Genomic DNA, 17,119 nt, shown 5'->3' with positions numbered 1-17,119 from the left:
TTAAGAGAGCATTGCAAATTCCTTTTTTACTTTTAGTTGATTGATCAGAACCAGTATCTAAATATAGCTTAAATGAATTAACTGTAAAGAGTAAACATGAATTAATAGTTTTTTCTTTTTCTTTATGAAAATAAAAACAATTTCTTTTTTTTTTTTTTTTGCGGTACACGGGCCTCTCACTGTTGTGGCCTCTCTCCTGTTGCGGAGCACAGGTTCCGGACGCGCAGGCTCAGAGGCCATGGCTCACGGGCCCAGCTGCTCCACGGCATGTGGGATCTTCCCGGACCGGGGCACGAACCCGTGTCCCCTGCATCGGCAGGCGGACTCTCAACCACTGCGCCACCAGGGAAGCCCTAAAAACAATTTCTGATTTACTAGTTTGCCATCTCTAGTTATACTAAACTACCAGTAACAGCTGACTAAGCCAGAGGTGCTAAGGACTTTTTCCCTAGTACAGAGATGACTGCTTTTATGTTTGCCTTTTGGTTCTGCATATGTTACTTAGGTCTGGTTTAGTGATAACTGAAATATCCTGTGAATGCCTAATAAATATTTTTGGTGCCCACTATATCACCTTTGAGGGAGAAAAAAACCTTTTTCTCTACCCTCATAGGTTTAGTTACTGGGGATTGCTAATTAAACTGACAAATGCCGGATTAACAAAAGAAAAGGTTTACTCCTCATATATACACAGGAATGTCACAGAAAAGAAGTGAAAACCCAAAGAAGCAGTTAGGCTTGAGAGCTTGTATGCCATATTTTTAAAATTTTCTTTTCTTTTAAATTGGACTATAATTGATATATAACATTATATTAGTTTCAGGTGTACAACATAATGATTTGATATATGTATATATTGTGAAGTGATCACAAGTCTAGTTAACATCTATCATCACATATAGTTACAATTTTTTTTCTCATGATGGGAACTTTTAAGATATATTATCTTAGCAACTTTCAAATATACAATATAGTATTATTAACTATGGTCACCATGCTGTACATTATATCCCTAGGACTTATTAATTTTATAACTGGAAGTTTGTATCTTTTTGCCACCTTTACCTATTTCACCCATCTCTCATCCCTTTCCTCTGGCAATCACCAATCTGTTCTCTCTATGAGTTCTGTTTTTTTCATTCTTTTTCTTTTTTTTTCAGATTCTATATATAAGTGAGATCATACAGTATTTGTCTTTCTCTGTCTTATTTCACTTAGCATAATGCCCTCAAGGTCCATCCATGTTGTCACAAATGGCAGGATTATCTTCTTTTTATGACTGAATAATATTCCATTGTATATATTTTCTTTTTTTTTTTTTTTTTGGCCGAGCCACGTGGCTTGCCGGGATATTAGTTTTCTGACCAGGGATCGAACCTGGGCCACAGCAGTGAAAGCCTGAAAGCACCGAGTCCTAACCACTGGACCTCCAGGGAATTCCCTCCATTGTATATATTTTCTTTATCCATTCATCCACCAGTGGACACTTAGGTTGTTTTCCATATCTTGGCTACTGTAAATAATGCTGCAGTGAACATGGGGGTGCATATATCTTTTTGAGTTAGTGTTTTCATTTTTGGGGGATAAATACCCAGAAGTGGAGTTGCTGGTTCATACATTAATTCTATTTTTAATTTTTTGAGGAACATTCATACTGTTTTCCATAGTTGCTGTACCAATTTACATTCCCACTGACAATACACAAGGGTTTTCTTTTCTTCACATCCTTGCCAACACTTGTTATTTCTTGTCCTTTTAAAATTTTTAAATTTTTGACTGCGTTGGGTATTTGTTGCTGCGTGTGGGCTTTCCCTAGTTGTGGCGAGCGGGGTCTACTCCTCGTTGTGTTGTACGGGCTTCTCATTTTGGTGGCTTCTTGTGTGGAGCACGGGCTCTAGGTGTGCAGGCTTCAGTAGCTGTGGCACACAGGCTCAGTAGTTGTGGCGCATGGGCTGTAGAGCGAAGGCTCAGTAGTTGTGATGCACGGGCTTAGTTACTCTGAGACATGTGGCATCTTCCCGGACCAGGGCTCAAACCCATGTGCCCTGCATTGGCAGGCGGATTCTTAACCATTGCACCACCAGGGAAGCCCCTCTTGTCTTTTCTTTTTCTTTCTTTCCTTTGCGGTACGCGGGCCTCTCACTGTTGTGGCCTCTCCCGTTGCGGAGCACAGGCTCCAGACGCGCAGGCTCAGCGGCCATGGCTCACAGGCCCAGCCGCTCCGCGACATGTGGGATCTTCCCGGACCGGGGCACGAACCCGTGTCCCCTGCATCGGCAGGCGGACTCTCAACCACTGGGCCACCAGGGAAGCTTCCCTCTTGTCTTTGATAATAGCCATTGTAACAGATGTGACATGATATCTCGTAGTTTTGATTTGGATTTTCCTGATAATTAGTGATGTTGAGCACCTTTTCATGTAACAGTTGGCCATCGGGATGTCTTTTTGGAAAAATGGATATTCAGATCCTCTGCCCATTTTTTTAAATTAATTTATTTTTGGACCACATTGGGTCTTCGTTGCTGTGTACGGGCTTCTCATTGCGGTGGCTTCTCTTGTCACAGAGCATTGGCCCTAGGTGCACAGGCTTCAGTAGTTGTAGCACACGGGCTCAGTAGTTGCAGCACGTGGGCCATAGAGCACGCGGCTTCAGTAGTTGTGGCGCCCGGGCTTAGTTGCTCCGCAGCATGTGGGATCTTCCTGGACCAGGGCTCGAACCCGTGTCCCCTGCATTGGCAGGCGGATTCTTAACCACTGTCCCACCAGGGAAGTCCCCTCTGCCCATTTTTTATCAGATTTTTTGCTATTGAGTTGCATAAGTTTTAAAATGTATTTTATTTATTTTTAAAATTATTTATTTATTTATTTGGCTGTCCTGGGTCTTAGTTGCGGCACACGGGATCTTTGTTGCCGTGTGTGGGATCTTCATTGCAGCATGAGGGATCTTTAGTTGTGGCACACGGGATCTTTAGTTGCGACATGCAGGATCTAGTTCTCTGACCAGGGGTTGAACCCGGGCCGCCTGCATTGGGAGCGCAGAGCCTTAACCACTGGACCACCAGGGAAGTCCCTAATATATTTTAGGTATTACTGTCTCATCAGATTTATGATTTGCAAATATTTTCTCCCATTCTGTAGGTTGCTTTTTCATTTTGTTGATGGCTTCCTTTGCTGTACAGAAGCTTTTTAGTTTGATGTAGTCCCACCTGTTGATTTTTGCTTTTGTTGCCTTTGGTTTTGGTGTCAAATCCAGGAAACCATCACCAAGACTAATGTCAAGGAGCTTACCTTCTGTTTTCTTCTGGGAATTTTATGGTTTCAGCTCTTATATTTGAGTGTTTAATCCATTTTGAGTTGATTTTTGTGTATGGTGTAAGATGGTGGTCCAGTTTCACTCTTTTGCATGTGGCTGTCCAGTTTTCTCTGCACCATTTATTGAAGAGGCTGCCCTTTCCCCTTTGTATATCCTTGGCTCTTTTGACATAAATTAATTAACCTTGTGTGTGGGTTTATTTCTGGGCTATTTCATTCCATTGACGTATGTGTCTGTTTTTATGCTAAATACCATACTGTTTTGATTGCTTTAGCTTTGTAATATAGTTTGTGTTCAGGAAGTTTGAAGCCTCCCGCTTTGTTATTCCTTCTCAAGATTGCTTTGACTCTTTGGGGTCTTTTGTAGTTCCGTGCCAGTTTTAGGATTGTTTCTTCTATTTCTGTGAAAAACGCCATTGGAATTTGGATAGGGATTGCATTGAATCTGTAGATTGCTTTGGGTTGTATGAACATTTTAACAGTTTTCTTCCAATCCATAAGTGTGGAATATCTTTCCATTTAGTTGTGTCTTTAGTTTTTTTCATCAGTGCCTTATAGTTTTCAGTGTAGAGATCTTTTACCTCCTTGGTTAAATTTATTCTTAGGTATTTTATTCTTTTTGATCCAGTTGTAAATGGGATTGTTTTCTTAATTTCTCTTTCTTATGGCTCATTATTAGTATAGAAATGCAATTGGTTTTTATATATTGACTTTGTATCTTACAGCTATACTGAGTTTATTAGTTCTAACAGTTTTTTTTGTGGAGTCCTTAGGGTTTTCTATACGTAATATATTGTCATCTGCAAATAGAGACAATTTTACTTCTTCCTGTCCAATTTGGATACCTTTTCTTTTTTTTTTTTTTTTTGCCTAATTGCCCTGGCTAGGACTTTCAAAACTGTTTTGAATAAAAGTGGTGAATAAAAGTTGTCTTGTTGGGCTTCCCTGGTGGCACAGTGGTTAAGAACCTGCCTGCCAATGCAGGGGACATGGGTTCGAGCCCTGGTCCTGGAAGATCCCACATGCCGCAGAGCAACTAAGCCCACGTGCCACAACTACTGAGCCTGCACTCTAGAGCCCATGAGCCACAACTACTGAGCCTGCATGCCACAACTACTGAAGCCTGTGCGCCTAGAGCCTGTGCTCCACAACAAGAGAGGCCACCACAATGAGGAGACCACACACCGCAACGAAGAGTAGCCCCTGCTCGCCGCAACTAGAGAAAGCCCGCGCACAGCACAAGACCCAATGCAACCATAAATAAATAAGTCTTGTTCCTTAAAAAAGCTTTCAGCTTTTTATTATTGCATATGATGTTAGCTGTGGGCTTATCATATATGGTCTTTATTGTGTTGAGGTATGTTCCCTTTGTACCCACCTTTTTTTAAAAAAACATATTTATTTATTTGGCTGCCTCACGTCTTAGTTGTGGCATGTGGGATCTTCGTTGTGGCATGTGGGATCTTTAGTTGTGGCATTCAGGATTTTTAGTTGCGGCATTGAACTCTTAGTTGCAGCATGTGGGATCTAGTTCCCTGACCAGGGATCAAACCTGAGGCCCCTGCATTGGGAGCACAGAGTCTTAGCCACTGGACCATGAGGGAAGTCCCCCCTCTGTACCCACCTTGTTGAGAGTTTTTATCGTTAATAGATGTTCAGTTTTTTTTTTTTTTTGTGGTACGCAGGCCTCTCACTGCTGTGGCCTCTCCTGTTGCGGAGCACAGGCTCCGGATGTGCAGGCTCAGCAACCATGGCTCACAGGCCCAGCCTCTCTGCGGCATGTGGGATCCTCCCGGAAGGGGGCACGAACCCGTGTCCCCTGCATCGGCAGGCGGACTCTCAACCACTGCACCACCAGGGAAGCCCAGATGTTCAGTTTTGTCAAATGCTTTTTCTGCATCTATTGAGATGATCGTATAACTTTTATCCTTCATTTTGTTCATGTGGTATATCACAACATGGTGCTTTATGGATGTTGAACCATCCTTGCATTCCTGGAATAAATCCCACTTGATCATGATGTATGATCCTGTTAATGTATTGTTGAATTCAGTTGGCTAATATTTTGGTGATGATTTTTGCATCTATGTTCATTGGAGATATTGGCCTTCCTCTTCTATTATTTGTAAGAGTTTGAGAAGGATTGGTATTCATTCTTTTTAAAATGTTTGGTGGAACTCACTAGTGGAGCCGTCTGGCCCTGGACTTCTGTTTGTTGGGGTGATTTTTGTTACTGATTCGATCTCCTTGCTAGTAACTGGTCTGTTCATGTTTTCTGTTTCTTCATGATTCAGTCTTAATAGGTTGTATGTTTCTAGGAATGTTTCCATATCTTCTGGGTTGTCCAGTTTTTTGACATGTAATTATTCATAGTAGTCTCTTATGATCCTTTGTATTTCTGTGGTATCAGTGCTAATGTCTTCCCTTTCATTTCTGATTTTATTTGAGTCCTCTCTCTTTTTTTCTTGGTAAGTCTAGCTAAATATTTGTCTATTTTTAAAATCTTTTTGAAAAATCAGTGAGAGCTTGTATACCATTTTAAGAAAGGGTGATAAATTGTGGAGAAGTGACTAGACAAAGTTAAAAGGATTTGGGATTCTAGGGGTAGTAAATTGTGGGAAGGTAAATATATGGGGAAATTAATGGAAGATAAGGGTCATTTTAGTAAGGTTTGTTTATGCAGACTCCAGTTGGTGCTGTCTCCTGTGATAAAAGTCATTTCTGGTGATTGAGTCATTCTCGTCTTCCTGGTATGGGAGAGGGAGATGTCTTTGCAAATAGAAATATATGCCCTGCCTTTAGACAGAAAAGGGGAGGGCAGAGAGTTCCTCTTGTGTCTTCTGTTTCTTAATTGCCTTCAGCTCAAAATAATCCTCATGCCAAAGTGGCATACTTTGGGGTGGTATATTCTTTTTTTTTTTTTTTGGCGGTACGCCAACAGTGGTACGCCACTGTTGTGGCCTCTCCCGTTGCGGAGCACAGGCTCCAGACGCACAGGCTCAGCGGCCATGGCTCACGGGCCTAGCCGCTCCACGGCACGTGGGATCTTCCTGGACCGGGGCATGAACCTGTGTCCCCTGCATCGGCAGGCGGACTCTCAACCACTGCGCCACCAGGGAAGCCCAATTTTAACCATTTTAAGTGTGTAATTCAGTGGCATTAAGTAAATTCATAATGTTGTGCAACCAGTACCAATATCAATTTTCAGAATTTTTCATCATCGCTAACAGAAACTTAGTACCTATTAGACAATAATTCCTCCATTCTCCCCACCCCACAGTTCCTGGTAACCTCTATTCTACTTTCTGTCTCTACTAATTTGCCTATTCTGGGTACTTTATAAGTTGAGATAAATATACAGTATTTATCCTTTTTGTCTGGCTTATTTCAATTAGCATTATGCATTCAGGATTTATTCATGTTGTAACCTGTATCAGAATTTCATTCTTTTTTAAGGCTGAATAATATTCCTTTATATGTGTATACCACATTTTATTTGTCTGTTCTTCTATTGATGGACACTGGTTTGTTTCTGCCTTTGGCTATTGTGAATAATGCTGCTATGAACACTGGTGTACAAGTATCTGTTTGAGTCATTGCTTTTAATTCTTTTAGTGTATACCTACAAGTGGAATTGCTGGATAATCTAGTAATTTTATGTTTAACTTTTTAAGAAACCACCAAATTGTTTTCACAGCATCTGTACCATTTTTACATTCCCAGCACCAATGCACCAGGGTTCCAATTTCTTCAGATGTTTGCCATCATTTGCTATTTTCTGTTATTTTGATAATAGCCATCCTAATGGGTATGAAGTGATAACTCATTGTGGTTTTGATTTGCAATTCTCTAATAACTAATAATAATCTTTTCATGTGTTTATTAGCCTTTCGTATATCTGCTTTGGAGCAATAATATTCGAGTCCTTTGCCCATTTTTTAAATTCAGTTGTTTGTTTTTGGTTGATTTGTTCTTTATGTATTCTGATTATTAAACCCTTGTAGATATATAATTTGCAAATACTTCCTCCCATTCTGTGAGTTGTCTTTTTCACTTTTTTCATGGTGTCCTTTGATGCACAAAGGTTAAAAAAATTTTTTTTAACTTTATTTTTGGGCCACACCTTGCAGCATGCGGGATCTAGTTCCCTAACCAGGGATCGAACCCGTGCCCCCTGCAGTGGGAGCGTGGACTCCTAACCACTGGACTGCCTGGGAGGTCCCTAAAAGTTTTAAATTTTGATGAATTCCAGTTTATTTTTTCCCTTTTGCCTGTGTTTTTGGTGTCAAATCCAAGAAATTATTACCAAATCTAATGTTGTGAAGATTTCCCTATATATTTTCTTCTAAGATATTTGTAGTTTTGGCTCTTACATTTAGGACTTTATCCAGATTGTATTAATTTTTTTTTTTATAGCGTGAGGTAGGAGTTTAACTGCATTATTTTGCATATGAATATACAGTTTCCCCAGCCCCATATGTTGTAAAGACTTTCCCAAAGATGGTCTTTGGACTCTTGTCCTAAATCAGTTTACCATATACGTATGAGGGTTTATTTCTGATTTGTCAGTTCTGTTCCATTAGTCTGTGTGTCTGTCCTTCTGCCAGTATCATCCTGTTTTGATTACTGTAGCTTTATAGTAAGTTTTAAAACAGGTAAGTGTGAATCTTCTAACCTTGTTGTTCTTTTTCAAGATTATTTTGGTTATTCAGGGTCCCTTTTAATTCCATATGAATTTCATTGCTTTTTCTAGTCCTACAAAAAGCCTATGGCAATTTTGATAGGGATTACATTGGATCTGTAGATTGCTTTTGTCCATCTGTGAACCTAAGATGTGTTTCCACTTATTTATGGAATTGTTTTCTTAATTTTCTTTCAGATTGTTCATTGCTGGTTTATAGAAATATAACTGACTTTTATGTGTTGACCTTGGACCACTACAACTTTGCCAAACTTATTTATTAGCTCTAGTAGTTTTTTTTTTAAATTAATTAATTTATTTTTGGCTGTGTTGGGTCTTCATTGCTGTACACGGGCTTTCTCTAGTTGCGGCAAGCGGGGGCTATTCTTCATTGCAGTGTGTGGGTTTCTCATTGCGGTGGCTTCTCGTTGCGGAGTATGGGCTCTAGGTGCATGGGCTTCAGTAGTTGTGGCATTTGGGCTCAGTAATTGTGGCTCGCGGGCTCTAGAGCACAGGCTCAGTAGTTGTGGTGCACAGGCTTAGCTGCTCTGCGGCATGTGGGATCTTACCAGACCAGGGCTTGAACCCATGTATCCTGCATTGGCAGGCAGATTCTTAACCACTGTGCCACCAGGGAAGCCCAGTACATTTAACTTGATACAATACTTTAATCTTCTATTTGTACATTATTTGTAGATTATGACCAAAGAAATAATTTTTTTACAGCATTGTAGCCCCTGAACACTTTCTTTAATTAAAAAAATCAAAGTGAATTTTTGAAAGTTTTTTTTAAAAAGTCAGAAAACACAACAAATTAAAATGAAAAATTATTCATAACCATTTTTGGTTTTTTTTTTAAACATACATAAATAAAGCATGCATATATAGGTAAAGTGCTCTCCTGTGTTGCTCCCAACATTCCTGTTGTACACTATTAGCAGTTTGTGTATTCTTCCAGATGTTTTTATGCATGTATATACATACACACAAACATATATGTGTATATGTTTGTTCTTATATCTACATATTAAAAACTGGATTTGAAACATCTTTATGTATGGCTAATATTTTAAAACTTGTAATATAATTTTTCAAAATGGGAAGAGAAGTACTGTTCATTGTCTACTAGATAGAAACAAAAGTGCTAGGTATTTTATGAATACTTATGTAGGAAGGTATTGGGTTGGCCAAAAGTTCTTTTGGGTTTTCCTGTAAGACCTTATGGAAAAACATGAACAAATTTTTTGGCCAGCCCAATATTTGCTCAGGTGCATTTAGTTTATCACTCAGCACTGCAGTGCTTACTCAGTGCAAGAATCACTTTGTCAAGGGGTTGAAAGGTAATTAATGTACCCTAATTAGCTTCTCCCTTTATGTGTTCCACTTGACCTACTTAAAATGTATGTGATTTGTAATTTTTCCCTTTATTTATAATATCATAATCTGGAAGTGACATATAGATAAAAATATGCTTATCTCCATGTAATAAGAAGGTTTTGTAAGGTAAATTTTTACTTACTTTCGTCCAATAAATTCTATAATTTACATGGGAGGGAGATCAACTGCTAGAGAAAACAAAACATTTAGTTTGAAGACTCATGTTAGTTTAGTTGAACTAAATTTGAACATACTCATGATTTTAAGAATGATGAATTATCTTGAAGTTTATCCTTTTGGATTATAAAGTTCATAAGTATAAAGACTGTGTCTGTCTAGTTCATTGCTGTATTCCCAGCTTTTAGAACATAGAAGGTATTCAATAAATACTTGTTTAATTAGATGAGAATGTAGAAATAGGCCAGTATTTCATTCATTCTTAATTGTGTTCTTTTAGCAACTTTATGTAGGAACAGCTTTATAATCATTTCATTCTTCTTATATTTCTGCAGATGAGACAAGCAAGTTTTAAGGAGGCTATGGGAGCCCTCTGTAATACATGTGACGTGGTCATTATCTGTTTGGTGGTGGTGGAGCTATCAGTAAACTGTCATTATCCATAAATAGCAGATTCCCCAAGCTGCTGGTCAACTCAGTTCAGTATAGAGCTCCCCCAGAGAAGGAATATAGACAGCAGCAAGTCTCTGTGGCTCCTTTTGGTGATTAGGTTGTAACCTACCTGCTGATTCAAGGAGGCGAATTGGTTCTTGTTGGGCCCTCCTGGTCATGGCATTCAGTTCAGTAAGGACTAGGTTTGAGAAGCCCAGTGTTTGAACTTGAAGTTTTCCCAGGAGGGGATCAATTGTTCCTTTTGCTGGGTTTTCATTGCACCTTACTTTACTTTTATTATAGTTATTTACCTCATTCTGCTGAGAATTATGGTTAGGTGTTTCTAAGTGTCATTCCCTCTAGATTTGTTCTTTTGAGTGCCTTGTCTTTGTACCTTTCATAGTGATAGCAAAGTGCTTTTGTATAGCACACGTTTAAACTGTTAATCCTTATACGTAGAAGAATTTTAAATTCTACAAAATTATAGTTCCAACTGTTGCTACTTTTATAAGCCACATCCTTTTCAAAGAAGATAAGTATAAATAAGTAGCCAATTAGAAAAAAAAGTATGGATTATAGCAAGCTCTCCCCCATCTAGTGATTTCAGAAGCCTGATTTTTAAAAACAAAAAACAGCTTTATTGAGATATAATTCACATACCATACAATTCATCCACTTAAAAAGTATATGATTCAGTAGTGTTTAATATATTCACAGAGTTGTGCAGCCATCACCACAAGCAATTTTGGAACATTTTCATTACCCCCCAAAGAAACCTGCATACATAACTGCATACATTAACTGTCATTCCCTTTTCCCCTTCAACTCAACCATTATTCGACTTTGTCTTCTATAGATTTTCATGTTCTGGACAATGGAATCATATAATATGTGGTCTTTCATGACTGTTTTTTCACTTAGTCTAATGTTTTCATGGTTTATCCATGTTACAGCATGTTTTATTCCTTTTTACTGCCTTTTAATTTATAATTAAATATTAAATATATTTAATTATATGTATATGTATTCTCACACACACCACATTTTATTTATTCATGTGGGTTGTTTCCAATTTTTGGCTATTATAAATAATATAGCTATGAACATTTATATACAAGTTTTTGTATGGTTGTATGTTTCATTTCTCTTGAAATATACAGCTAGGATTGAAATTGCTGGGTTATATGGTAATTGTATGTTTAACCTTTTGAGGAACTACTAGACTGTTTTCCAACCAGTTGCATCATTTTACATTTTCATCAGCAGTGTATGAAAGTTCCAATTTCTCCACATCCTCACCAACACTTGTTATTATCTGTCTCTTTGATTATAGTCATCCTAGTGGGTATGAAGTGGTATCTCATTGCAGTTTGATTTTCATTTCTGTGATGCCTAATGATATTGAATATCTTTTCATGTGCTTGTGGACCATTTGTATATCTTCTTTGGAGAGATACCTATTCAGATCCTTTGCCCATTTTTAATTTTAGTCACTTTTTTTTCTGTTAAGTTGCAAGGTTCTTTATGTGTTTTAGATACAATTTTTTGTCAGGTATATCATTTGGCTCTTAACATTTAGGTCTTTGATCCATTTTGAGTTAATATTTGCATATATGGTGTGAGATAGGGGACCAACTGCATTCTTACATTCACATTGTTCCCCTTTCCCCACAGTATTATCTATAACTTTTTTGTTAATTAAAAAAGAAGTTTTTTTGAAACAATCTAAAACTTAAAGAAAAGTTGCAAGTACGATACAAAGAACTTGATTTCTTGAACCATTCAGAGTAGGTTGCTGACATGATAGTCCATGATGACCATGTTTGTGTGTATTTCCCACCAATAAGAACATTCTCCAACGTAACCACAATACAACTATCAAAATCAGAAAATTAACATTGATGCATTACTACCATCTCATCCTCAGATCCCATTCAGGTGTTGCCATTGTCCCAGTAATGTCTTTTATAACAAAAGGAGCCAGTCCAGACTCACACATTGTATTTAATTGTCATGATTCTCTAGTCTTCTTCAATCTGGAACAGTCCCTCAGTCTTTCTTGACTTTCATGACCTTAACATTTTTGAAGATTCCAAGCCAGTTATGTTTTTCTTTTTTTAGAGGGAATCTTTTTTTTTAAAATAAATTTATTTATTTTATTTATTTTTGGCTGTGTTGGGTCTTCATTGCTGCGTGTGGACCTTCTTTAGTTGTGGCTAGTGGGGGCTACTCTTCGTTGAGGTGCGTGGGCTTCTCATTGCGGTGGCTTCTCTTCTTGCGGAGCACAGGCTCTAGGTGTGTGGTGCACGGGCTTAGTTGCTCCGTGGCATGTGGGATCTTCCTGGGCCAGGGCTCGAACCATGTCCCCTGCATTGGCAGGCAGATTCTTAACCACTGCACCACCAGGGAAGCACCAAGCCAGTTATTTTGTAGAATGTCTTTCAGTTGTGGTTTGTCTGATGATTTGTCTGTGGTTTGTCTGATTTCCTCATGATTAGATTCAGCTTATGCATATATGGCAGGTATTTGGCAGAAGTGATGTTGTGTCCGTGATGCATCCTGTTGGGGGCCCATGATCTCACCATTACTGTTGGTAGTAACCTTGATTAAGGTATATTTGTCAGGTTTCTCCACTATTATATTAGTCTTTTTCAATACTTTTGTGATTAATAAGCATTTGTGGGAAGGCCTTCGAAATTATATGTCTTCCTCATTAATCTTTCAATTTTTTCATTTATTTATTTATATCTGTGTGGACACATAGATTCCTATTTTGTTTAATGATTTATATTTCCTTACTATTGTTATTTGTATTGATGCTCCAGTTATCCCAGATTTGGTAGTGGGAGCCCCTTCAAGCTGACTTCTTTGTTCTTTTGTCATGGCCCCTCATTCTTTGAGTACTTGGTTACTTTTTAGCACAACATAATGTTCCAGGTACATTTGGTACTTGCTCTGCCCAACCTCAGCCATTTCTTCAAAGAGCCCTGGTTCCTTTTAGTACAGAATGGCATTAGAAACCAAGATCTGGGTGCTAGGTGTGCATATTAGGATTTTGCTGATCCCAGGACCTCTCAGGGGACAGAGCTAGGGAATAGTTGTATTTTCTATAAGTACAGACATTTATATCTATCTATCTATCTATCTGTTGAATTCCATGAGTTCACATCAATAGCTGCAATTGCAGTCCAAACCAGGGGGTTCATTCTATTTTTCTGCCTTTCCATATCTGTAACTTCCTTTTTAGACTGTGAGAACCCCAGCTCCTATTATCTATAGTAGTTCTACTTATTTGATCCATTTCTCTGTATTACCCAGTCTTTCATAGTTATTGCTACATTCTGCCTACCCCCTCCCATCCCCTGCCCAATTAGAAATTCTTTGCATCCTAATCTGGCTTTGCCCCACTGTGTTGGGATGCCCACCTCCTAGGACTGTGTCCTTGTTAGCTTGGTCTCCAACACTCTGTGCCACCCGGGTCCCAGGCCACTGCCCTTCTTCTTCACTCACCTTCAACACCCCACGCCAAGTTGCCCTCTTGAGGATTCCCTCCTCACCCTGCTGGAGCTCTGAGATCCTTGTTGTGCAGCTGCCCTCAAACATGGACATAGTCCTCCCTCACCTGCTTTGGGCTCTGACACCAGCTCTTGGCCATCATGATCAGCTCTCCCTTAATGGCTTTTGGACTGAATTGTTTGTGAAGGGGCTTCATGTTGTCTTTTGAGAGAGAAGTTTTTTGGACATCTGTTTAGAATTAAAAGTTTATTTTTTTTTCTAATTTAGAACTATTTTATTTGAAGAGATTTTCTTCTGTAGTTCTAAACACAAAACGAATGCTGTTTGACTGCTTCAGAGGCATCATTGTATTTAAATGCATCATGTGATATATTTACATTTTAAGCCACGCTTGAAATTGAAGACTCAATACAAGCTTTTTAAAAAAAATTTATTTATTTATTTTTGGCTACATTGGGTCTTCGTTCCTGCGCGTGGGCTTTCTCTAGTTGCAGCGAGCAGGGGCTACTCTTCATTGCAGTGCGTGGGTTTCTCATTGTGGTGGCTTCTCTTGTTGCGGAGCACAGGCTCTAGGTGTGGGGCTTCAGTAGTTGTGGTGCATGGGCTTAGTTGCTCCACGGCATGTGGGATCTTCCCAGACCAGGGCTCAAACCCGTGTCCCCTGCATTGGCAGGCGGATTCTTAACCACTGCACCACCAGGGAAGTCCCAATACAACATTTTTATTATTTTTAAAATTACTTAATTTATTATGTGTGTGTGTACAAATATACATTTTTTTTAGCCTTTATTTTTTTTTGAATTTTATTTAATTTATTTTTTTTATATAGCAGGTTCTTATTAGTTATCCATTTTATACATATTAGTGTGTATATGTCAATCCTGATCTCCCAATGCATCACACCACCACCACCCCGCCACTTTCCCCCCCTTGGTGTCCATACGTTTGTTCTCTACATCTGTGTCTCTATTTCTGCCCTGCAAACCGGTTCATCTGTACCATTTTTCTAGGTTCCACGTATATGCGTTAATATACGATATTTGTTTTTCTCTTTCTGACTCACTTCACTCTGTATGGCAGTCTCTAGATCCCTCCATGTCTCTACAAATGACCCAATTTCGTTCCTTTTTATGGCCAATACAACCTTTTTAACAAAGAAAGTATTAGTTGTAACAAAACATAACTATTCATTCTACAGATTATCATTTTTCCTAATATGACCACTAAATATAGAGCCCCTATTAAGTTTTTTTTTAGAAAAACTGACACAGTAATGCAAACTACATTTCCTTTCTCTTTACTAGTAATAAACTATGACATCCATTTGACAAAGCACTACCCAACCCTACCAAAGTCATTTCTGCAACCTTTGTAACTCAAAATTGACCATCTTTTACACTTAATCTGTCTCCTGTAAGGAATGGATGTAAATGGTTATGTCAAGTGCAGAAGTCAGTCTGTGTCAATTGGTGTGTATTTTATATTGTGTTCTTAAGTTAACACCAGAAAATGAAAAATAAGTACTCTTATGTGAATGAAACATACCCTTTGATAGTTATCACAAAGGCAGAATCAATTGATTTTTAGTCAGGACTAGTGTCTCAATGTCCATTTCTTTATTAATACTTTTTATGGAAACGTGTTAAAGGCATAGGTATAAACGCACACGTTAACAGCTTACTTCTCTCCCAATAACCACTTGCCTGGCCTTGCTCCTCCTTTTCATGGGATCAAGCTACTGAGCCCTCAGCTACAGAGGCTGTGGTGCCTAGTCAGTATTTTTAAATAAAGCAGATCTCATATCATCCTTTTCTGAAAAATGAAGTACAGAGAAGACTATGGAAAGTAGTGAGAAAGAGCATACTGTGAAAAACAAAAAACCAAAACCATAGGATGTGAAGTTCAAATTTAGAGAAGAGCTGGTTCATGATAATTGTCAGTAAATCATAAAGTAGGGGGCAGATTGGGCCAGGACTGGAGAGGCAGGAAGGCCAGGGAGCCCCAGTGCGCCTGACAAAAGTGGGCATGCTCCAGATGGACAGTCTAATTACGACCATCATGGCAAACATTTTCACAAAGCTGTAAACTCTTCAAGGCTAGGGACGGTGGCTTACTCAAGTCTGTATCCCCACTTCTTAGCACTTTCTTGCGCATGATAGACATTTAATACGTATTTCTGGGAACCAGGGAACTGAGCTGAATCAGCTCACTGCTTTCAAAGCCATTTTGGGTGGTGTCTATTCATGCAATTCATTCACTCCTCTGCCTAAGGCAGGGATGACAAACAGACTTTATCTCACTCTGATGGACTGATAATGGATGCCTGGAAGCATGAATGACACAGATTTTGAGGGGACTTCCTTGGCAGTCCAGTGGTTAAGACTCCACGCTTCCACTGCAGGCGCACGGTTTCAATCACTGGTTGGGGAACTAACATCCCCGCAGGCCGCGCAGTGGGGCAAAAAAAAAACTGCATAAAGAAAAAATGACGTGGATTTTGAGACCAATTCCTGGCATGGAGGAAAGGAGTGCCGCTCATTCACAATGCCACCTTGAAAGAATGGTGGCACAGACATTCTCTATTCCCCACCCCTGGTCTAGGAGAAGGGAATCCAACGAAAAGCTAGTACTTTATAAGAAGGAAGAAAATGCAAATAGCTCGAATATTTCATTTTTTCAGGCAATTATTAGTAGAGTTCTAAAAGGACTCTTTCTTTGGCTAATGTTTAACATTTAACATAAAATAACTCTTAATTTGATTTATAATTATTTGAATCTTAGTGTACATTGGTTAATGAGCTGTGTTTGAGGAAATTAGAAAACAAATAATAATTTACATCTACAAAATAATAATATTCATTTCTCTTCTAGCTCTTCCACCAAAGCCACCTAAGCCAATGACTTCAGCCATTACAAATGGAATGAAGGACGGTTCTGTTTCTCTTCAGGATGCAGAATGGTACTGGGGGGATATTTCAAGGTAACTAGAAGGGTACTATAATTGAATGAAGTTTAAAAAAATAATTTTGAGATTATGAGTTAAAATAAAACATTTTTAATGCCCCACAAGTTGTCATTTAAAGATTACCATTTAAAAAATTGTTTAGGAGAACCTTTCAAATTTTCTAAATGCTTTTCTTCCCACAAAAAAAAGTGACAAGAAAATCTTTCAATTATGGCTGTGATTATTACTTTTAATACTGTATTGAGGATAGACTTCTGAATAAATGAAACCTATACATTTAGGATAGGGGCATGTGTTTTAGGACAAAAGATATTTATCTGTACTTAATTTTCCTTTTCTGTTTCTAAGGCAATGGTTCCACAATCTTTGCATGCACAAGAATCATGGGGTAGGGTCCAGGAATCTGCATTTATAACCTCCCCAGGTGATTTTTATGCACCCTTCACACACCTCCTTTTGAGAAACAGGACTCTAGTATAGATTTGCTTTTTGGGTAAAATGTGGTTTTGGGAAGCTTTGAACTTACAGAAGGAAAAAATATATATGTATATATATTTTAAACTTTGAACATTGTATTTTCTTGTTTTTAAAAAGTCCTATCTATTTCTGCCAAGTCAGATTCCAGGTTGCTTCTATATTGCTCAATATGCTTGTCCTTC

General features: G+C 38.6%; 1 protein-coding gene across 2 annotated transcripts in view; it reads left to right on the top strand.

Moving 5' to 3' along the window:
• Positions 1-17,119, top strand: part of PIK3R3 (phosphoinositide-3-kinase regulatory subunit 3) — an 85,369-nt gene that overhangs the window by 31,135 nt on the left and 37,115 nt on the right. For both annotated transcript variants that reach the window (XM_067725999.1, XM_067726000.1), the window contains one exon: positions 16,367-16,475. In XM_067725999.1, the coding sequence (XP_067582100.1) occupies positions 16,367-16,475 (109 nt within the window). The remainder of the gene's footprint in view (positions 1-16,366; positions 16,476-17,119) is intronic.

This window comes from Pseudorca crassidens, chromosome 2 (genome assembly GCF_039906515.1).
Source record: "Pseudorca crassidens isolate mPseCra1 chromosome 2, mPseCra1.hap1, whole genome shotgun sequence".
Classification (NCBI taxonomy): domain Eukaryota; kingdom Metazoa; phylum Chordata; class Mammalia; order Artiodactyla; family Delphinidae; genus Pseudorca; species Pseudorca crassidens.
The sequence above is the reverse complement of the archived record's forward strand: the minus strand, read 5'-3'. Positions and strand labels throughout refer to the sequence as shown.